This window comes from Ascidiella aspersa, chromosome 1 (genome assembly GCF_963924565.1).
Source record: "Ascidiella aspersa chromosome 1, kaAscAspe10.2, whole genome shotgun sequence".
Classification (NCBI taxonomy): Eukaryota; Metazoa; Chordata; class Ascidiacea; order Phlebobranchia; family Ascidiidae; genus Ascidiella; species Ascidiella aspersa.
The window spans coordinates 21,667,107-21,689,452 of NC_139447.1; the positions used below are offsets into that span (position 1 = coordinate 21,667,107).

The 22,346-nt window shown below is 36.8% G+C and overlaps 2 protein-coding genes across 2 annotated transcripts; one reads left to right on the top strand and one right to left on the bottom strand.

Moving 5' to 3' along the window:
- Positions 1-2,526: 2,526 nt before the first annotated feature.
- On the top strand, positions 2,527-8,908 carry LOC146168262 (metallophosphoesterase MPPED2-like). Its single transcript, XM_083391588.1, has 7 exons — positions 2,527-4,001; positions 4,155-4,264; positions 7,773-7,962; positions 8,026-8,151; positions 8,310-8,428; positions 8,501-8,614; positions 8,685-8,908. The coding sequence occupies exons 1-7, from the start codon at positions 3,913-3,915 to the stop codon at positions 8,828-8,830; spliced, it is 894 nt and encodes a 297-aa protein (XP_083247714.1). The 5' UTR covers positions 2,527-3,912; the 3' UTR covers positions 8,831-8,908.
- Positions 8,531-21,589, bottom strand: LOC146168263 (zinc finger protein 131-like). The gene is made up of 7 exons (XM_083391578.1): positions 21,452-21,589; positions 14,398-14,618; positions 12,012-12,145; positions 11,599-11,954; positions 9,340-9,532; positions 9,136-9,267; positions 8,531-9,076 (listed from the first exon to the last, which is right to left on the bottom strand). The coding sequence occupies exons 1-7, from the start codon at positions 21,504-21,506 to the stop codon at positions 8,935-8,937; spliced, it is 1,233 nt and encodes a 410-aa protein (XP_083247704.1). The 5' UTR covers positions 21,507-21,589; the 3' UTR covers positions 8,531-8,934.
- Between the last annotated feature and the right edge of the window lie 757 nt (positions 21,590-22,346).

Consider the following 22,346-nt stretch of genomic DNA (forward strand, 5'->3'; position numbering starts at 1 on the left):
AGCTCACTTGCGGACTGCTTCGACAATGGCGGTCGCTTCTTTCTCAATAGCAGGGTAGTTCCGTTCACACTTGCTAAGAGTACGTGACATAAAAGCCACAGGGCGCCCGTTCTGGGATAAGACCGCAGCAATAGCAAATTCAGAAGCATCGGTTTCCACCTCGAAGGGAACGTCGTCTCGAAAAGCTCCAAGAGTTACCGGACGGCCGTCTCATTTAGAGGAAAACGATTTGCATTGAGCAAAGGCTGTACGCGACGAGAAAAGTCCTTGATCCACTTAGCGTAGTAGGAGAACATCCCCAAGACGCGTTTCAAGGCTTTGGGCGACGTGGGTGGCGAGAGGTCGAGAAGAGGCTGTAAACGTTGAGAGTTTTGACTAATCCGGTATCCCAGAAAATCTAAAGAAGTACGGCGAATCATTGACTTTTCATTAAAAGTAAGGTTCTGCCGAGCAGCAGCTTGAAGTAGAGCTCGAAGGTTGCTGTCATGTTCCTCCAAGTGGCACCCGTTACAGTTATGTCGTCCAGATAGGCATAGACCTTATTCAGCTTATTGCCTTCAATAAACTCGTCAATAGCGCGCTGAAATGCGGCGACCCCATTAGTGACGCCGAACGGAAGGCGTTTGTATTGATACAGTTTTCCGCCAGCTTCGAACGCCGTGTAGTGTCGTTCACCCGGTAACAACGGAACTTGATGATATGCGGAACGCAGGCCGAGCGAACTAAAGGATTTATCTTGAGCGACTGTGTTTACTATTTCTTCTATCTTCGGCAACGCTCATTATCAACCCAAGCTTCAACCCCAACGACCCCTTCCACAGTAGATCCTACATTGAACTGTATGTATTGCAGCCGACCCACCAAACATCGAGAAGGTGAAAGAACATACCACTGTCAAAAATGCTACGCCTTTTTTGAAAGTTGTATGGAGTGCGGTGAACTTTTTGAGCGCAACGCCATTTGTCATTGCGATGTTTAATAACCCGCAACTCATTTAACCCCGACCCAAGTGTGCCAACAGAATAATTTACATATTCCCACATTCTTTCCCCCTTTATTATTTTTCCTTCCATCATGTACGATGAAGTCCTCGCAAGACTCCCGGAGAAGAAGTCCAGAGACTACATTTACGCAGTGCTCGAATTTATCGCATTCGAGACAAGCAACCTCGAGGGAATTGTTGAAAGGAAAAACGGTTACGTCGACTTCACATGCCATACTGGAGCTCAGGCTCAAGAGCTAGTGTGCAAGCTGAAGAAAATCCCCGAGGCGGAGTTCGCCAGAAGATACGAAGCCGAATATACCGGCGTGGAACTCGCCCACGTGCCTCCACGCTTTAACATTGCCAGGATCGTCGAAGCTATCCAAAGCAAGCATGGGTTTATAAAAGAAACCAAAAGAAACACAGATCGCCACGTAGGACTCCCCGACGGGAGAGTCACACTAGAAATACGAACAAAAGACTTAAAAGAGAATCCGATCCCGGGTACAATGTGGTGCCAGGGCCTCACCTTCCCGGTGAAATACCTGGTGCAACCACCACAGTGCTACAGATGTAAAGAATTCAGCCACATCAAGGCGGACTGCAAAACCCTTCGACCAATTGGTAACACCCCAGTCAAGCTTCTACATCCTCCGACAGCAAACTCAACACCGCTCCATCAACTCACCATAAAAAAGGCACCAGCAACACAAAAAGCAATCCAACATCATCAACAACCGTGCAACCAATCACAAGCAACCCTTCAACCAACCAATAGCGACAACCCAATGGATTTAATACATTTCGGCCCAGAAGAAACAATTGAACAACCCGACGCTGCCCCCAAGCCAAGTAGCCCCAACAAATCTAAACCCGAGAAAAGAAAAACCAAGACAACACCTCCCACAAGCAAACTACCCAAAGAGGACCAACTGACGAGCACCTCATTCTCGTCAACCAAATCGTCAACCTCACCGACTCACCCCCGATGGAATTGTCGGTACTGCAAACAACTAACTGATCGAGCACGGAATGCTGAGGCTTACCTCTGCCGACGATGCTCCAAGACCTTCCTCATATGTCCAAATTGCAAACGAGTGGTTGAATACGATGAAGATTGCGAATGCGGGTACAACTAACCCGCGACACATGACGTATACATTCACAACAAAAAGCAACACATCAGTTGACCCCCGATGCCAGGAGAACAGCCCTTGTTTGCCAACATCAACCACTACCATATTTACTTGTACACTTTGTTCCACTCTTGCTCATTCTTCCTTTGCGTACTTGTTACTCTTTCGTCGCCCCACAAAATAAACTTATAAACTTTCACCCCCCGGTAGTATCCAACGGATGCCATTAAAAAAACAAAAAAAACAAAGAAAGCAGAAAGTAAATGCCATAGAAATCAGAGTTATAGAAACATAAATCATTACATCGTGTGAGTGTATTGATGCAAACTATGTATTCTGTACAGGGCTGCCACTCCTTAAATCCCAAGATATTGGGATCTAGGAATATTCGTTCCATATCTTGGGGATTTTAATTCATTAGCAGGTTAAAACTACAAATATTATTTTTAAATATATTTGAGGACATATTTCCTAAAAAGAATAAGGAAGTGGCTATTTGCCTGGCTCGTGTTGGTACGCAATACGCATACACTCATTAGTGATTATACATTGTGTTAGAGCGAGGAACTTGGTTTGCTGTCTATGTGTTTACTTATTTTACGTAACAATGCTATTTATTTGCTTGTGTGACGAAACAGTACGATAATAATAAGAGAGCTATTAGTGCAGGGTTCGGCAACCTACGGCCCGCCGCCTATTTGACAAACTATAGACACGAGTCAATTTTACAGACTTTTTGACTATTTACCCATACAAAAAATCCGTGGCCTGCCTGATTTACAGTTGTTCTCTAACATTTTATGTGGCCCGTAGAGACCTTTCTCAGTTTGGTATTGGCCCGCAACTGGAAAAAGGTTGCCGACACCTGTGTTAGAGCTTCAATACACATAGGTCCGCTACAGTCTCTTATATTTCATCTATTTTAATCTTGGTATTTTTTTCAATTCTTGGGATTTTTAGACAAGAAACCTTGGGATAAATTGAAAATCAGAGTGGCAGCCCTGGTTTTGTATATATTTTAAGGTGGCTGGGTGTGTTGAGGCGTGTAGTGATGTCCTCTGTGAGAGTGGTGGCAGTGTTGGTGAGTCGGTTAATGAGCTGTTTAATGTATGTTCACACATATAACTTCATTTTTACTAACTTGACGATGTCTTGTTGCAATAAGAAAAAATATAATCTCCTGCCAGTAACAACGAAGTATAATTTTATCACCAAGACCGAAAATGAAGGTATTCTGCTTCAATATAACTATAGTAATGTGTACGGTATAGAACAAAGCATACCAATACGTCATTTAACCCTTAAAATTTGACAGAACATTGATGAAATGTTGCCACAAAGAAAGTTTTAAGCTACCTCTCCCATAAGCCGTAATGCTGCTAGTTGCACTCAGATCTCATAGAGATCAGTGGTTTATCTCACCTCCCTTTTTACTCGTCACACAACAATCTGTTCAATTCCAATTTTATGAACTGATTTGGCTTATTTCATAGTGTCGGATATTACAATCGGAAGTTTACTAAAAAGCAGAACTGTTTATGTTATAATTCCTATAAAATTACTGTACTTTTTCCCAGTCAAGGTATTATTTTTATAAGAAAGTTTGTTGTACACTTATGTTCAAATTCAAATCATTAGGATAGATTTACACAAAATCCTGTCAGACCTACAGGAGTCTTTGTACCATATATTTATGTTTTTTTTTTATGATTTGTAATGTAGAGACTCTACATTATCAACTGTCATATTTTTTCTTGTTTTTGTTGCTGTGTAACTACTGAAGTTTATTAAAACATGAATAGCCTTGAAACAGATCCCACATCAAAATTCCCTAGTTCATTTCTTGAAGCATTGAAGGGAAGTAAAAGATTGCTCAGAAAACCGTAAGGAACTGTTTTTTGGCTTATAAAACAGACTACTTAATTAACCTAAACTGTGCTCCTAATTAACAGAATTCAGAACCTAATTATAGTTACTAGCAGCGCGAATGCTTATATTAAATAATTTTATAATTTTAACATATGTAACTTTTTTAGGGTACAAGTGCCAAAGTTAAGTTCAACTAAGCCTGAAGGATACACACGATTTGTTTGTATTTCGGACACTCACAATTGTCATCGCCAGATGAGACACCACATACCTGCAGGTTTGGAGTAATGTTTGCTCGATAGTAGTACAATTTTTGGATTATTCTGCTTTGTCAGTGATGTCTTATAAACAGTCCAGCACGGAATTTTAAATTTTAAAATTTGCAAAAAAATAAAAATAAGAAAACTCTGGAGTTCTAAGTAATACCTTTTACTTTTCATTTTTTGTTGGTAGGGCTGTTAAGCAAATTTATTTAACATAAATTAATATTTTTCCAGCGGGTGCTGGGAGATTATATCTTTTTGAGAAAGGTCAAACTTAAATTGTATCCGGGTCATTCCATCCTTAATTTAAAGTTTTCAGAAATTTGTCCACCCATGTTTTCAGATTTTCTTTAAATTTTAGTTAATTGAAAAATTTAATAAAAAAATAAGAATGCAAAAAATTTAAGCGTTCTGTGATAAGCGGTTTCAAAGATATGACATTTTAAAATATTTTACCACTAGGTGGAAATGGGTATTTTTTAGTTCCGCTTGAGCGCTTTTAGCTCTGTTGGGGCTTAATTTTGCAGTAGAAGCCTGCAGTAAAATGCTATTCCACCATTTACAAGGTTGCTAATTTCAAAAATGATAATAAAAACAATATGTGATGAATTCTTCTACATGTAATTTACATTTAAAGTTTTCTGACTTCCGAAGACTTTTCCGAAGCTCTCTGCAATTTTTTTTCAATTTTTATGCTGGAAAAATAATCTTGAGACATCATAGTATTTGGAATTTTTAAAGTGATTCTTGGTTATTTGCAATTAGTAGTTGGTTATAGAGTTTCAAATTCATGCAAATTGTGGAACAAATTATAATACAACAATAAAAAATGGTGACATCAATTGATACGCTACACTGTCACAACTTCGTGTACAACTATTGTACTGACATACAATATACATTGGCAAAAATATTTACATTTAACATTCTTTACAGGATTCTAGAAAAAATTAATAGTTACAATTTTATTCAGAAGACAAAGTATGAAATTTAGAAGAGATTTTGTCCTGATGCTGATACAGTAATACATTGTTTTGGTTGAAGGCTATAAAACATGGATGAACATACTTTGAAAGAGGGATGTTTTTGTCTAAACAATACATATAGTTCATCAATATTACATAGCAAAAGGCGTTTTTGCTCATGTATGTTCGGTCTTATGCTAACAAAATCCTTTCGGCCAGGCAGGATTCTAAAAAATGAATGGTTATCATCCAAATAAAAATCTTTAATCAGCGGTTTTGTTTCATCTGTTAGTTTATATTTAGCTCCAATGGGGTCTGGTTTTGCCAAAATTCCTTTCTCCAGTCTTAAATTAGCCGATTGCGAAACATAATAATTAGACACTCCAAAAAATTTACGAGTTTTTTCAAAATGCCAGGAGTGCGGCTTTGCTACCTGAAGGCTTTTTTTTCTTATGTCTTCCATACACATCAGTGCACTTCATCTTTCTAGATAAAAAGTAGTCCCCTAACTGCTTTTTGTGGTGGTTGCAAGTTTTGCTATCTCTTCCACAAATTTCTGTGCAAAGTCCAGCTCGCCATAAATAAATCATCGCTTATTGTATTGAAATTAGTCCTGCCTTGTTTACTAATTTCTCTTTTACTGCCCCTTTTAAAATGCCTATAGTACACGGTTCCATAATTTACAAATCTTTGTAGTTATAAAGCTCAAAAACAGATACTAGCAAGGCTAAATGTACACTTAGAGATTACACAAATTTACTAAATCCCTGAAAAAGGCACTGAGAAATTAAATACACTATTGAGCTGTTGGCTAAAAACTACCCGGAGCTCTTAAGATCTTAACATTGGCTGACCATAGAAGTTATAACTCATCTAACTGACTGTACGAGCTGACCTATGGCAAGTGTTTATAATATTCAACACTGTGTGTTGCAAAACAATGTGTCAAGATGATGTCACAGTGTAAATTGAAATCAAACAGTAAGCATTAAAGTACAGAAAATAATGAAAATCATGCTTTAAATGCTTCATGAAATTCAGCATGAGAACTCTCATTCCAATACTTCTAGAGGGGACTGCTTTAACTTTATCTACAAAATTACTAGGACCAAATCTTTAAAGTTTAAGTAAAATCAAAAGGTCATATTTTTATGACCTAAAACATAGAATATGACCTTAAACCTTCTTACATGAAGCTCATAAGAATATTTTTTTGATTTTACACCAAAAATGTATGACTTTTACTGCCTCTAGATATCAGTTATAACTTTTTAGTGTTTTAAATTTTTATAACTAACACAAATTTGAAACATAAAAACCAATTACTAATTGCAAATAACCAAGAATCACTTTAAAAATTCCAAATACTATGATGTCTCAAGATTATTTTTCCAGCATAAAAATTGAAAAAAAATTGCAGAGAGCTTCGGAAAAGTCTTCGGAAGTCAGAAAACTTTAAATGTAAATTACATGTAGAAGAATTTATCACATATAGTTTTAATCATCATTTTTGAAATTAGCAACCCCATAAATGGTGGAATAGAATTTTACTGCAGGCTTCTACTGCAAAATTAAGCCACAACAGAGCAAAAAGTGCTCAAGCGGAACCAAAAAATACCCATTTCCACCTAGTGGTAAAATATTTTAAACTGTCATATCTTCGAAACCGCTTATCACAGAACGCTCAAATTTTTTGCATGCTTATTTTTTAAAAGAGATCTTCAATTGTACTAAGTTTAAAGAAAATCTAAGAACATGGGTTTCGGGCCTTTAAATTAAGGATGGAATGACCCATCCGTTAGCAAACTTCTCCCCGCATCAGTAAAGTCATGGTAAAAAGGCTGGGAATTTTCGGTCATATGTGTTTTTGCTTGCAGAAACAAGTCAGTGAAAAGTTTTGGGGTATGTTTAAGGAGCTTTTTAGGGGTGGAGTTGGAAAGACTGAAACAAAACATTTTAACAGAAAATGTATCCCTTGGCTAAATTAAAATACCCTTTTGCACCTGCGAAGTCATAGGTGAAGGAAGGAAACTTTTGGCCCACTATCTGTATTTTCTTGCAGAAACAAGTCAAGGGAAAGTACAACTTAATATATACCCTAAAACTAACAGATAATATTTCAAGAACTATCCTCAGCAATTTCCATTTATGATGATGCAATTACTAAGACAAACCACCCTGGAAAATACTGCAACCCAGTCTAGTTGCATGAAATTATTTTGTATTAGCCCTACTGAAGTTTATTTGCAGTTTTCAATATGCGTCCCGGATTTACGTTTCTAAAAAAGGGCAAACCTAATAATAGGGAAATTGGAATTGATGACCCATGCTCCACCACTGATCTCAACGATCGGGCAAGGCAGTGTGTCGAAAAATGGAAACTCTCCATTTAAAAAAACAAAATACATATAGGGGAAATTGAATGTTTATCAAAGTACACTGGAGAAGCATTAAAAAACCATGAAAGTTTAATAATACTGACACTTGAATACTACTAAAATTTCTGTGCATTTAAAGTCAGCATTATACATATAGAAAGGGCATTTTTTGGTTGCAGGTGATGTTTTGCTGCACTGTGGTGATTTTACAAATCTGGGAAAGCTAGAGGAAGTGCAAGACTTTAACAACTGGTTGGAATCTGTCCCACATAAACATAAAATTGTAATAGCTGGGAATCATGAATTATCTTTTGATAAAAGAATAATGGAAAATGTAAGAAAAAGTAAACAAAATGGATCTTACTGTCGGTAAATTAACCACCTGTAACTGAACCGTTAGTGTGGCTTTTATATATTTCATTACTAATTTAGATTCAAGTTTTTGCACACAATTCCTGAAGATATTTGCAGGGATTGGAGCAAAATTCTTAACAATTGTATTTTTCTCCATGATGCAGAAGTTTCAGTGAATGGCATCAGGATACATGGCTGTTCATGGTTTAAAAAGATGTTTTTATTAGAGCTTTCAGCTAAATTGCATGAATATATGTTTCATAATTATTATTAGAAATGTCCTGTCCTATATTATTGAATTAAAGCTAATACCAGATGCCAAGTGTAATAAATTAGTACATAGAGTTTTGACATGTTTTTAGGAATCCAGAGTTTGGTGGCTGGGCTTTTAACCTGCCTCGTGGGCAGCCTTTAATGGACTGTTGGAACAAAATTCCTGGCGATGGAATTGACATTCTTATGTCTCATTCTCCTCCTGCAGGTACTGCAATGATACAAATTCTTAAGTATATATAATCACCTCGTCGCTGATGCCCAACACCACACATTTCAGGGTATCATGATATAGTCCAGCCACATAATCAGCATGTTGGTGATGTTGATCTGCTAAACACTGTGCAACTGCGAGTAAAACCGAAGTACCACATCTATGGTCATATTCATGAAGGTATATTTTAAAAAATACATTACAAAATAATGGGTAAAAAGTAAAGGTCAACACATATTTTCCTTTTCAGCATATGGGCATAGTTCTGATGGTTTATGCACTTATATAAATTGCACTACTGTCAACATTAGTCACCAGCCAGTCAACGAACCAGTAATAATTGATATTCCAACACCACTTGGTTCTGAAGGAGTTGGACCAATAATACAACATTAAATATAATTTTTTTTCTGTTTTTTTTATATATGCAATGTCAAGTTTATCACATTTATAATAAATTGGACTGTGATTTTCTTTGCTGTGATCTGACTTTATTAATACTATAATTGGATGCATTTATGGTTCATATACTCCTTCCCAAAACGCACTGGAAACAGAAAGAGACACTTTTCACACTTTAAACCTATTGTTGAGGCATCTGTACCAGTGTGATGCTTTAGGTGATGTTGTAAACAGTCATGTCTGAAACAAAATGCAATTTTAAGGTTATCCTAAAAATGTGTTTTTATTCAAAAACTTACTTCAAAGCAAATACTCTTGGACAAAATTCACATCTGTAGGGCTTTGTGTGTGTTTTTTCATGTTTTTGGCAATTTCCTTTTAGTGCGAATGCTCGTTTACAATGTTTACACTTAAATGGCAACACACCATTTCTGAAAAAACAAGTTTTATTAGTGTAGCTATATAAATTCTGATGATTCCAATTTGGCTTTATGACATTCTACCTAGCAAGATGAACCTTGTGATGTTGCAACAAGTTTCCTTTTGTAGCAAATTGTTTACCACATAAATTGCAAACAAATGGCCGGCTTCCATTATGGAGACGAATATGAACATATTTCAAATAGGATAACTTTCGGAAAAATTTATTGCAAATTTTGCACCTCCATACTTGCTCACCATTTTCATCAGTTTCTTCTAAATTAAGTAAATGAAAATCTAATATTAAACCATAACAAAACAACAAAATTAAATTGAACAACTAAAAGACTCTTTAGAAGTATGAAAAAGGGCCTTTAAATCTTACATAAGTAATAAAACAGAAATGATCATTATTAACCATGAGCAATAGTTTAGCGCAGAGGTGGCTAACCCCCATGCATGTTTTGTAAGGTATTTTTTTTAGATGTGCAGTGTTGATTCTGTTTGTTCAAGTTATTGAACACTGCTAGTACTCCAGATTCCGATTACTTCATGTAGAAATAAATCAATTGATCCTAGAAGCATCAAAAACAGCAGAATAGTTTATGTTAATGCACACTTCTCAATGAAGTTAGTAATATTCATTTCTGTCATGTGGAAATGCGGCTCTTGGGTCTCTGGCGGGAATTCCCCAAGTTTTAGAACCCCCTGAAGTTGCCATACAGGGCTTTTTGAAATGTTAGAAAGCATTTGAGAAACACTTCTGTAAATTCTTAGGGCACCACACCGGGTTACACGTATGTGGCCACCAATACTACAATACAAACATTTTAAATGAAAAACATGGATGGCAGTTAAAGTTTTTTTCGTATTCCTGGCTTAAACAATGTTAATTCCTCCCCAAAAAATTACAAAAGAAATATTGCCAAAATTTCACAGTATATGGATATGATGTGCAAGGTGCGTTTTTATGAATCATCTCAGAGATAACAGTGAACATTACAAAAGTAGGGTACAAAGCGTTATTCATTGTTGATGTGAACCATGAGCTTTATGTTTAAACCAAAAATCAATGAAGATTGAGCAGAAAAGCATGTCAGTTTTCCCGAAGATCACCGCGTTTGCAAATGTAAAGTGTTCCTTATTTGGTTAAAATATCTGTCATGGCAGTAAAACTACATTCAACTTAATATGTAGTCGGAAATGGAAGAAGTGTTTGCTCTGCAACAGTTAATTTGGCATACTTAGCACAAACTTGTGGATCCAACCACATGTTTTTTAAATGAATGATTTGGAAAAAGTCACTCTCGAGCATGTGCTTTGGCATATTGCAGAATTTAAAATATATACTGGATCTGGGCAATCTTATGTTTCACTATTTCTTTACTTTACTTTTACATATTACTTTTATCATGCTTTTACAACCATGCTAAAACAAACAAACAGTATAAAACAGACACCTGGTGCTAGTGAACTTTACTTACTGTGATGAAACAATAGACATTTTAAACCAAACAGAGTCTATTATGACATAGGTTTAACACAATTAAAGCAGCCTATTGTCTTCACATATGGCTACTTTAAGTCGTATAGTAAGTAGACGTTGTGTTATAATTATCAAATAATAAAAAGTGAGCCATTTTCATCCACATTTCCTCCCAAAAATTTAAAATTCCCCCCAAAGGGAGCCAAGTGGCTTCCTTTGAGAACCACTGACCTAACCCATACAATGAGTACAATTTAACAAAAATCCCTTCAGTAAAAAAAATTAGAATTTTAAACCCCCCTACTAGTATTGATCCATATAACAAACCACAAACTAAGTCATGTTTTGCGCTTGTGGACTTTAGCTTCCACATATGGCCAATCCCCAAGTGCCTATGCTAAATTGCAACTTGATGCCATGAATTTGTTTTATCATTTTGGTCCAATAGACTTGTTTTGTTACACTTAGTTGTCCTTTAATATGAGGCAAATTAGAAGCATTTAAAAGCATTTTTTAACCGATCATGGATACCCATAAAGTGATTAGGACGTGTCAGGCACAATATTCTGGGGACTTATTTGACAGTTCCCCTCACCCGTTCCTGCGACAAAACAATCTTCTGTTGCAATTAGTTTGCGGTTTATACCTTTTTCCACCTAGATTTACTGGCCTAATATTTAAGTGTGTGAAAAAATTCACACAAGAATTTCTATTTAAAAAATAAGCAGTGTTGGAAACAAGTCACTGCACCATAATAAGTCTATTCATTCAAATAAACAGCCAAAATAAATTTACCAAAACTGAGTTAAAAACTTAAGTGCACTGCAGTTAAACCTGCGTTAACCACTAGAACTACCTTGGATTATGCCATCATCTCGCACCATTGGAATAACCGCATTGCTATGGCTTGGTATGTTGTTTTCTGCTTCTGAAGATAATGTTTCCTGATTAAATGATAGCAGAGTTGGAAGTGCCATTGGATCGTTTTTCATTGCTTCAAATGACTGAAAAATACTCGGTAATGAAGCAAAGTCTTGGTTTGAACAGTCCTCTATCTCTGGAGGAACAGATTTGCTTGGTGATACTTGTGCATAGTTGGTGTCAGCTGCTTCAGTTTTAGGTAAATGAATTGAAGGTACACACGATACCACATCAGTAATTTGCATATTTTTTGGGTCTGTTACATCAGATGTCAAAGCAGGAACAGAAGCACTGATAAAAACAACAACAAAAAGTATAATAGATAAACCTGTGTAGCAATAAATTTACCAAAAGGGGTGGTTAACAGGTAAACTGCTGGCTTGAAAATGTCCTCTCTTGTAGTCAACACATGCATTGATTGCAGGCTGGACACCGAGTATCATTGCTGCAACTGTTACATCATTTGCATTTGTCTCATCTATCTAAAAAAAGTGCAATCATCAAACAGTGTTTCACAACATCAGACCTGCACAATATATAGCCCATTTGCAGGAGTAACCTACTATTCTAGCTCACAACGTAACAACATGTACTTCTACTTTTATTATGTGTGACAAGTATATTTCATGATTTCCACAGTAATGCATATTGTTAGTTTTATCTTAAGGTGACATGTTAGGCATTTCATTTCATATTTTCAAGTGCAGTCCGCAATATGTATTTTTAGACTACATCTCACTATATACATATCAAAATGCACAGTTTTAGTATAAGGGAAGGCAGATTCTTCTAGTTCATTTCATGTTTTTTAAACCATAATGGCATACAAGTAAACCACTGAAACTTCTCACCCTTACCACGAACCTTCACAACTAAATTTTTAGAACTCTTTACTACAGGGGCGTGCAACCTGCGGCCCGCGGAACCAAAATATGTGGCCCGCGGTGTGCTTTGGTTTTTGAACCGCACCACTGAACATTCAGGTAATAATATTGAAACTTCCTAGGTCGCCTCATAAAGCATGTAAATTTTTAGTTTATTAGAATAGAATGTGACCTGCTAACAAAATGAAACTACAAAATGTGTTTTGGATGCTGTTGCGAAAAGTGTACAAGTTTGTGTGAAAGTGGATTGCACAAAGCGCTTCCATTTTTTTGTTCTTGAAATGCTTTCGAATAGCTACTTATGGCCATGTAGGAAAAGCATATTAAAAATGTCCGTTTGATCTTTTTCGCTCATTTGAAATGTAATTGTTATTTCTCTCTGCGCAGCTAAAAAGTAGTTTTTTATCGCGAACATCGGTTCAATGTACGTGTGTGGCAATTTTTTTCAAACTGGGTTCCATAATCCCTTCATCGCTCAGGACTGCCTAATGTACAATTGGAGAATGGACTTGTTACCAGCACTTAAATTCGGGTTACCAGCACTTAAATTCAAGTGAACCCTGGATAGGGTGGTTGGGAAAGCAAGCCAACTTTAAAGCTCACATTTAAAGGATTTTAAAATATTTTCCGTTGATTCACAATAAACTAAAACCGAAACGTGTTTCCTTTTGTGGTAGTCACTAACACAGTTGATAGGCAAACAGTGGATAGCATTGTGTTATTGAGGGCCGAATGATAGCCGTACCGTACATTCATTGCACATTATTTTTTTTACAAATGGTGTGGCATATAATTTTTTAGGTTCAGCTTGGAAAAGTTTGGCTTAGCTTGGAAAGCCCACGTGTCAAATGTAGTCTTGTGAGCCTGTAAACTATACTTTTTGCTAACATTAACTCTACGTAAACGCAAATTTTTTTTTTTGTATATTCTTCTTTTATATAAGGGTTTGTATTATAGCATGTCAGTGTTTTGCCCATTAGGGCGCCATAGAATATTCCACTTTCAAACCAAATATCCCCCTGAATACGCCACTGTTTTCATAGAGGTTTTACGTAGTGGGCCCTCAATAGCTCTGAAAAGAGTACTTCCGCAACAGAAAAGTTTGCTGACCACTTCACTAACAGGTGGACGACGAGATACGCAAGTGGCCTGTGGACTAATCCGCATACACACATTTGGCCCGGCAGTATGGAAGGTTGCACGCCCCTGCTTTACTACATTGCAACCTACGGCCCGCCTAAGCAATTCATCCGGCCTGACTATTTCTAAGTGTGTGCGAAAAATTTTCAGATCTTTATGCATACGGTTTGTTTACGTTTTGATGCTGTATTTTAAACTATAGATCAGTGCTTTTTTACTGTTGTGTTGTGGAAGGCTGACAAGTGCATTGCGAATATACGGAAAACATATGAAAAAATACTGGATATCTCTTCTTTAACTTTCCATTGTTTTCAGCAATGTAATAAAAACTTGCAAGAAATGCCGGTATACCAAACAAATAGCGCTTGCGGTGGTCGCCAGGTGCGCCCCGTCTTAAAAAGGTTAACAAACACTTAACTAGATTAATTACTGTAAACTTATCGCGTTTCTTCACATTTTTCATTAATAGTATGGTTGACGACGTGTGGACTCAAATTTTAAACCAAACAAATGCATTTTTAAGTGCAAAAAAAGATCCGGGCCTCGCCTGATTTACAGTTGTTCTAACATTTTAATAATACAAAATCTCAGTTAACATGATTATGTTGTGCGGCCCGCAGTGACCTTTTTTAGTTTGGTTTGGGCCCGTGACTAGAAAAAGGTTGCCGACCCCTGTTGTAGACAATATATATCATTTATTTAGGTCTTACCTTTAACTCACCACAGTACATAAAGTCAAATATTGCACTAAATCCAATGTCGGAAATTCCGAACAATTCAATTTTTGATTTATGCAGAATGTGTTCATTGAAGTATTTCTTTTCAGCAATTTGAATTTTTTCTTCTAACAATGGACTTAAGGCAGCCAAAATACATTTATGCCCACAAAATTTCTTTTCGCCAACATAAATTTCAATATCAGAATATTTTTCTGTAAAACAGTTAAAAACACTTTTATACAGTGTTATAACTGATTATCATCTTGCAAATGATATTAGACACAATACCCAACATTATTCAGGTTTAAAAGGGTATTTATATACCAGTTTTAATATTAAGTCGCCTTAACCGTTGTAGAACAAAATTCACAAATTGGGCTGCTGGACAGTGATAAATAGAATCCCAAGGTATTCTACAATAATTGGTTTTGAAATCTATTGAATCCTTGTGCATTTTTAATTAATTATTTACCTTCCATTTTTAGGGTGGATTGATACTTATATACCCCCTTTAGTGACAAAGAGCAATTAATCGGAAACTTATTTGCTAATACTAACAATAATATAGTCATCTTAAAATAAAATTACTGATGATTAACATTTTAAGCAACTGTCATTTAAATATGTTGTTTAAATTGTGATACAAAACTAGACAAAAACATGATGGAATCGCAAGTTTGTTGTCCAAACCTAATTTTTTTGACCATATACGGAGTCCAATGCAACACAATAAACTCTTCATAAATTCCATTTAAGACATTGTTATATTTAGTTTACAAATGTGATATGTTGATTAGCCAGTCAAATAATATGCTGTGAAGAATGCAAAGTTATCAGCTGCCAGTAATGTTTACTATTACTTGCCTATTAGGCTGTAGTGTATTGCTTGTGAGGCTGCTCACTTGCACTTTCTCTGCCTTTTCTATTTTAACAAACCCTAGCTGGCCATTAGACATACATACAAAAATATATATTATATACTTTTATGTGTTTTTGTATATGTGATATTGACAGTAATAATGTAAGTTCGATTCCACCAAAAAATACCTTCTATGCCTATTTTCCCTATTTGGTGCAGAAGGTAAATTTAAGCAATCCTATAAATACAGGGCAAACGTTTTTTCGGCTACAAATTACAATATTTAAATATTAACAAGTAAAACTAGGTGGTTTTTCTAAAAATGTTATTCTGAATCACTCTGCAATGGAAGGCCTCTGCCTCAGCAGGGACATGTGTTTGTCAGCGTAGTGGAACAGAAGTGCTGCTTTGTCGTTATTTTCTTTGTAGTTGAAAGTTTTCCATACTGCTATATGGCCTATCCATCTTGTTGCAAATGAATTTTTGTTTTCCCAACGTATCGGTCGCTGTTACGTGCTTAATTAGCACTACAAAATTATCACCGGTTGCTAAATACGCCGACTGTAAATTCTAACATTCATTATTAATTTACGCCTTTGTTCTTAAATGTAGGGCTAGGAATTAGGTTTTCGCATTTCGAGACATGTATAATTGTATATTAACGTAATATTCTTGTGCGCTGTGGTGTTCGCCATTAATTGGACTTTAGACATGTTTTTTCCTGTCTCCAAACATTTCTGCAAATCTCACGATTATTTATCGCTTGTTTTCCGGCGCGGTTTAACTTCTCACTAAAAGGTCCGCCTAATGTTATTTTTCCACGAAACGGCCGCCCTGTAAGGCAGGCCTGGGGTTTCCGGGAGCGCGTCGGTTCCCGTGAAAAGGAGTTTTGTTTTAGCGTATATTACGAGCGGCTCACCGCCTACAGCTCGATAGACTCTGGGGTGTAGCCTTTTGAACTTAGCGAGTAAAACCTTAAGCTTCATTATGCTCTGTCTGTCGCTTTTGTAAGTAATTGTGTGTGTCTAAGTGTCATTATTGTTTGTGGTGTGGTAATATTCTACTCTTGCAACCAATACATCTGTACATTGGGTTTTCTTGTTGTGGTCTTTAATATAAGTTCTCTTTGGTAGGTTATTTATTGCCCGAAAATAAGAACTCACAGCGACTTTACAGGAGGCCTAGGTAATTTTCTAGTATTACTAGTAAAGTCGTAACAGTCGCCACATTGCCGACAAAAGGCCATGTAAATACCGTGGTCGGTGCAGCAAAGTGATTGTTTCAGTGATATGTTCCCATTGAGAGTGGGAACTGTGAATACCTTTGAGACCATATTCTCTGCCTGTTTATAGTAACCGCATTTGTCCGCGACGCCCTTGGCAGCCTTTCATATTTGAAATGGGCTTGTGTATAGTTTGTCAAAAAAGGGGCGGCAGGCCGATCCGACCCGCAGGTCGGAGACTCAGCGGACTTTCTTACGTGCAAAAGTGTTCGAAGATTTGGAAAAAAATTGGTGTCAGCATTTTGCATTGCGGAAAGACATGATTTGGGTCTTGTCTCTGTAGAAACTTTCCGCCACTTTTTGTACCACATTTGGGCCTCAGCCAACACAATCGCGGGGGTTTCAACGTCACTTGCATAAAATTCTGCAAGCTCATATAGTTGGTTTGCTGCCTTACCGCCTATCGATTCACCTTCAAACAATAATTTTGTTTATTTCTCACACGTTAACAAAATTGGTAGTTTGACACGGTATCAGGTGGCTAACCGCAGAAACCTTTCTGACCAGATTTCCAAATCTATTTTTAAGCTGTTGACAAACGTGATTATTGTATGGGCCGTATATAGCCACGCAATAATGTGTTTCAACGTCTCTTTGAGCAGCGCCGTCCCTTCTTCTACCTGCAGGAAAAGTCCACAAATCTGTTGTATTACTGCAAACTGCTCTTTAAATTTTTCTTCGGCGTTGGCGCAGCGTTCCTCAAATACTGATATTGTATCGGTGGCCATTTGTACAGACGATACCAAATCAAAGGAAACTGATTGAAGGCTTTTGAAAAGATTCAAAGTCACTAAAAGAACGGACTCCAAAAACCTTCAATGAAACTACAAAACCATTGTCCTAATTAGGAATTTGAATTCAACAGCTTTGTCTTTCACTACATGGTCACCGCAAGTTTCCATTTCACCAAGTGCGTGCAATATAGGAGACAACAGTTCTACAAACACGACCACCACTGATTCGTGCTTTTCCAACCACCGGGTTTCACAAAGACGTTTTAGCTTATGGCGTTGTGATTGGGGAGATATTGCTTCGATCGCGCGTTGAAAATATGAATTTCGCTTAGGACTTCCACTGAAGAAGTTTATTACATCGGACAAATTACGCATTACTCGGCGTATTGAACCAATAGCAGATGAAGATGCGAGAACCAGGTTCAAACAGTGATCAGAGCAGTGGCAATATATTGCAGTTGGATATTTTACAAGTATTCTTGCCTGAACCCCATTGAATTTTCCAGACATATTGCTTGCTCCGTCGTAACCTTGGCCCCGTAGCTTGTTGCAGTCCAGTCCCCATGATGTTAAAGTATGCAAAATTGTGTTGGAGATGCATTCCACTGTCAAGCTTTTTAACTGGATGAAACCAAGGAAGTCCTCCCTTAAGTGTTAGATCGCCGTTAATCTTCAAGGTAACGTATCTAATACAGATGGAAAGTTGCTCAGAGCAAGAAATATCAGTAGTTTTGTCTGCTAGAACAGAAAAGAACCCGGCTTCGTTAATTCTTTCAACTATTGCTTCCCGTATCAAATCGCCGCACACCGATATAAGGTTCGTTCTGGATTATGGAACTAGTGTACATTGCATTTCTCGAACATGTCTCCAAATGGTTTTTCAGGATTTCGTCTCCAGCATTGACTCGAAATCTCAATAAAGATCTAAAATTCCAATGGTTTTCAGCAGTGTTAGGCTGGTCGAGATTGTTTAACTGCCCGTGATCGATATGCCCTCTCAATGCAAAATTCTGTCTTCCACACAAGATAATAGTTTCAACAATTGAGCCCAAGGCAGCTCGATTTAGGGTTGTTTGTTTCTTTCTCCCTCGGTCCATCTGCTCGTGTACAAATCCCGCTGACGAATCAAATGCCGATTTAAACGACTCCGCTTTAGCAACAGAAAACGCATGGTATTTAGCACGTGTTTGGTACACGTTTCGATGGCGTCTTTCCAGTTACAAAGCGAACTTTTAACCTTGATCCTCCAGCTGTGGTCGGCCCAAACAAAAAGCAAAATTTACAAAAAGCACCAGAACACACATTACTGTAAGATAACCAGGGGAACCGTTTTAACCAACTGGATTGAAAACTTAATGTTACAATTTTCCCCTTCACAAGGCGTTGCGAAACTGGAAAAGAAAAATTTTCCAACCACGCTTTCGTAAGAAGTTGAAGTTGAGATTTAAGAGTGTCGTCAATCTTGCTGCCGACAAAATTGCCAATGTCAAGTTCATGCCATACACTGCATTCATCTACCGAGTTAGGTGCAGTTGATGTTCCTGGCTGTTCGCTGTCTGCGTTAACATCTCCCGTTGGTGTAACAACGGTCTCTTCAACTGAAACAGATTGTCAAAAAAAGTTGTCTAGCTTTGACTGTCGTGCGCGTTTCCGGAGTCTTCATTTTTATCAAATGATAGTTTCCACAAAAATTTCTAATATCACATGATAAGTGTGCCATTGACGACATTGTTTTTCCCTCAACCGCAGCTTGTATTTTAGCTGACTTTGCAAACTGCTCAGCGCAGATGTTCCGTTAATCGTGGCATAATAACACCCGGGAAAAACGATCTTCGTTTCGTTTTGCAGGTGGCGAAAGGCGTGTTTGTAATTTAGCTAGACGCGTGTATGAAATTTAGGATACAGCGCAGCTGATAATGGAATTGTTGATGGACCAAAATCAATCACACGTTTGCGCGGTTTGTTAAGGTTTCCTACTTGAGTTAACGATTGCACACTACTAAGCGGTTTCACAGCTGGCGCCTGGCAGAAGTGTTGACGACGCACGTGTTCGCTTTGCGCCTAAAGGTTTGCTTTTGTTGGACGTTATTTGGCGGTTCCTAAAAAGGGCATTTCCCTGTTTATGACATCATTAACGTTAAACGGAAAATTGTGGGAATTCCATATGTTAAAAATTTGCGACCCCCCCTTTTCAAATTTCTGGATACGCCCCTAACTGTCAGCATGTAATTTTTTACCCGAAAATACGTTAAGCCGCAGGGTTCCCCAAGGTTTATGTTTTTTAAAGGTACATTTCAGTAATGAGTGAAATAAACACTAAACATATACACCAAGGCAGGCAACTTGAACGAATAGAATAATCCATGTGTGGCTGGCAAATCGTTTGTCATAAGTAGTTCTTCTAAATTAAACAAGAAATGTCCCCTATAACTACATGTAGCATGCAAATCATTTTATGATTTTAAAGAATAAGTCATGAAAATGGAAAGTTAAATAGAGCAAAATTTTGCCAACTACAAGCAAGTCATATTTGATGAATAGTGTGGTTTTAGCATGTTGCAGACCAGCTTTTTTATCCATTTTTATCGGTCTTTATAAAGCAGTATTATTTAGGGAGCTTTGGTTAATTCATTTCAAAATCAATAAATCTCTCCTGAGAAATATTATATATTCAAAGAATCACATGTTTAGTGAAATAACAAGATTTACTAATCCACGAGACTGTTTCGATTATTTATCAAAATAATGAATGCGTAGCATTTTTTAACCACATGCGATGTGTTTGGTTATTTCTTGTTATAGTTATGCAACAGTGTATTGTAATCTATTTACGACGAAATAATTGAATTTCAGTTGTCGCAGTAAAACATATTTTGTTACAGATAAATGCCGAGTCATGGCTCTTTTTGAAGAGTAGTTTAGTAGAGTATCACCCTATGCGAGTCATTTTGACAAGGTTAAATTTAAGGCCCAATGTGACTGAATATTAATATTCATTAATATAAACATTGATATTTTTGATTGCTGGCTAAGTTAGGTTGCTTTGATTAATGTGTATAAATTCTGATCGATATCTTGTTTACTTCTGGAGATACTACACAATGAAATTTAGAGCTGTGTGATTTCCTTTGGTAATAAAACGTTTAGTAGTTCTAAAAACAACAACTAATTTTTGCTAAGGGCAGTAAGTGGGTGTCTATTAGGGTTCCTCTCCGGGAATGTTTCGACGGGAAATTCCCGGGATTTCCCGCGAAATAACGATCCCGAATCCCGGGAATTTTTTTTATAATCCCGGTTATTTGGCAACATAGCAAAACTTAAAAAATTGTCATTTTTGACTAATATAAAGAAAAAAAATGTTACTAAACCTATTAAAGTCGTTGCTTGAGTTGCTTTTTTTGCGCTTACCAGCGGAAAAACGTAATTAAATCTATTTTACCAATAAAAATGCGCCTAGTATGCCCATATTTTCTAAAAAAAACAAATAAGGGTGCGGACTTTAATATGAGAACGTCTTGTAAGATTGCAGAAGCAATACTGCACAACATAAATGAGCTTAATTAAACGTTTGGAGCTAATATAAAGTAATTTTAATCATCATAATAATGTAATTAGGGCACGAAAATTTCGTCAGGATTCTCGGGATTCCCGGGAAGTTTCATTTGTTAATCCCGTTTCCTGGGAGTGAAAAAATCCGGGAAAAATAGGAACCCTAGTGTCAATTAGCACTCGCTCGGGGCGAATTCCACTTGCATTGACGAGCGACCGAGTGCAAAATCCCAACCCTGTGTAAAGGGTTCTTGTTAAAAGCTTTGTGATAAATGTGAAGCTCACAATTTGGCATTGATTTTCCAACATTAAAACCTTTACTTTATAGGCACAGTTTTAATTACTAAAGGTATACTAACAGGTTAAAAAAATGGTCGCTGTTCTCGATTCCTACTACATTTTCATCCTAGACCGGTGTTTATTACCAAATTATTTTGGTTAAGGTGCGAGTTAGCATTTGGGTGGTTCAAGTATTATTATTATATTTTTTTTTTTGCACACTTCCATATTTATTTCTTCCAACTTTTTTTTTTGATAACTCGTTTTGTTAGTGTAAAAAGTGGTAGGATTCTAGACCAGCGCCAAAAAATGTAAAATTATATAGTATTAAGATTTTCTTACCGGTTGAAAGCTGTTCTTTTAATCTAGTCGCCAAAATTTCGTGATAGGTTGACATCGTCAATTGGTCATGTTCCACAAATGTTTATCTAATGACTAATGACACGAAACCTATTTATTGAACTACTCAAATAATCACCATTGTCATTTCGGCGAAATAAATTTTTGGTATTTTTTTAATATTTTTTAACATCCGTTTACTACAAACCATTAATGTCTATTTTTTATTTTTACCGCAAAATAAGCTGAAAATTGCAGAAATGCAAGTCTAAACACCTCTTATCTAAATGACATTGGTCTCTAACTCTACCTATTCACCGTTTTCCAACGAAATAACTTTTTCGAAGACTAATTGCTGCGAATTACGCAAAATAACGACTCCTAACCAAGTTTAGCGAACGACAAAAGTTTTTCCTTATTGCAGAATGAGCTGAAAATTGCAGAAATGCAATTGTAAACATCACTCAATTGAATGACATTAGTGTCTAACTCTACCCATTCACCGTTTTCCAACGAAATGACTTTTTCGAAGACTAATTGCTGCGAATTACGCAAAATAACGACACCTAACCAAGTTTAGCGAACGACAAATATTTTTCCTTATTGCAGAATGAGCTGAAAATTGCAGAAATGGAAGTCTAAACAACTCTCATCTAAATGACTTTGGTCTCTAACTCTACCCATTCACCGTTTTCCAACGAAATAACATTTTCGAAGACTAATTACTGCGAATTACGCAAAATGACGCCACCTAACCAAGTTTAGCGAACGACAAATATTTTTCCTTATTGCAGAATGAGCTGAAAATTGCAGAAAAGCAAGTCTAAACATCACTCATTTGAATGACATTGGTCTCTAACTCTACTCATTCACCGTTTTCCAACGAAATAACTTTTTC

Bases quoted from the DNA above. Each gene is read 5' to 3' on its own strand.
- LOC146168262 (XM_083391588.1), top strand. From the start codon at position 3,913: ATGAATAGCCTTGAAACAGATCCCACATCAAAATTCCCTAGTTCATTT. The intron at 4,002-4,154 runs GTAAGGAACTGT...TAACTTTTTTAG, and splicing joins AAAAGATTGCTCAGAAAACC to GGTACAAGTGCCAAAGTTAA. The intron at 8,615-8,684 runs GTATATTTTAAA...TTTCCTTTTCAG, and splicing joins CTATGGTCATATTCATGAAG to CATATGGGCATAGTTCTGAT.
- LOC146168263 (XM_083391578.1), bottom strand. From the start codon at position 21,506: ATGTCAACCTATCACGAAATTTTGGCGACTAGATTAAAAGAACAGCTT. The intron at 14,619-21,451 runs GTAAGAAAATCT...ACTGTTTTACAG, and splicing joins AAAAGAACAGCTTTCAACCG to AAAAATATTCTGATATTGAA. The intron at 9,533-11,598 runs GTAGTTCTAGTG...TACTTAATTTAG, and splicing joins AGATGATGGCATAATCCAAG to AAGAAACTGATGAAAATGGT.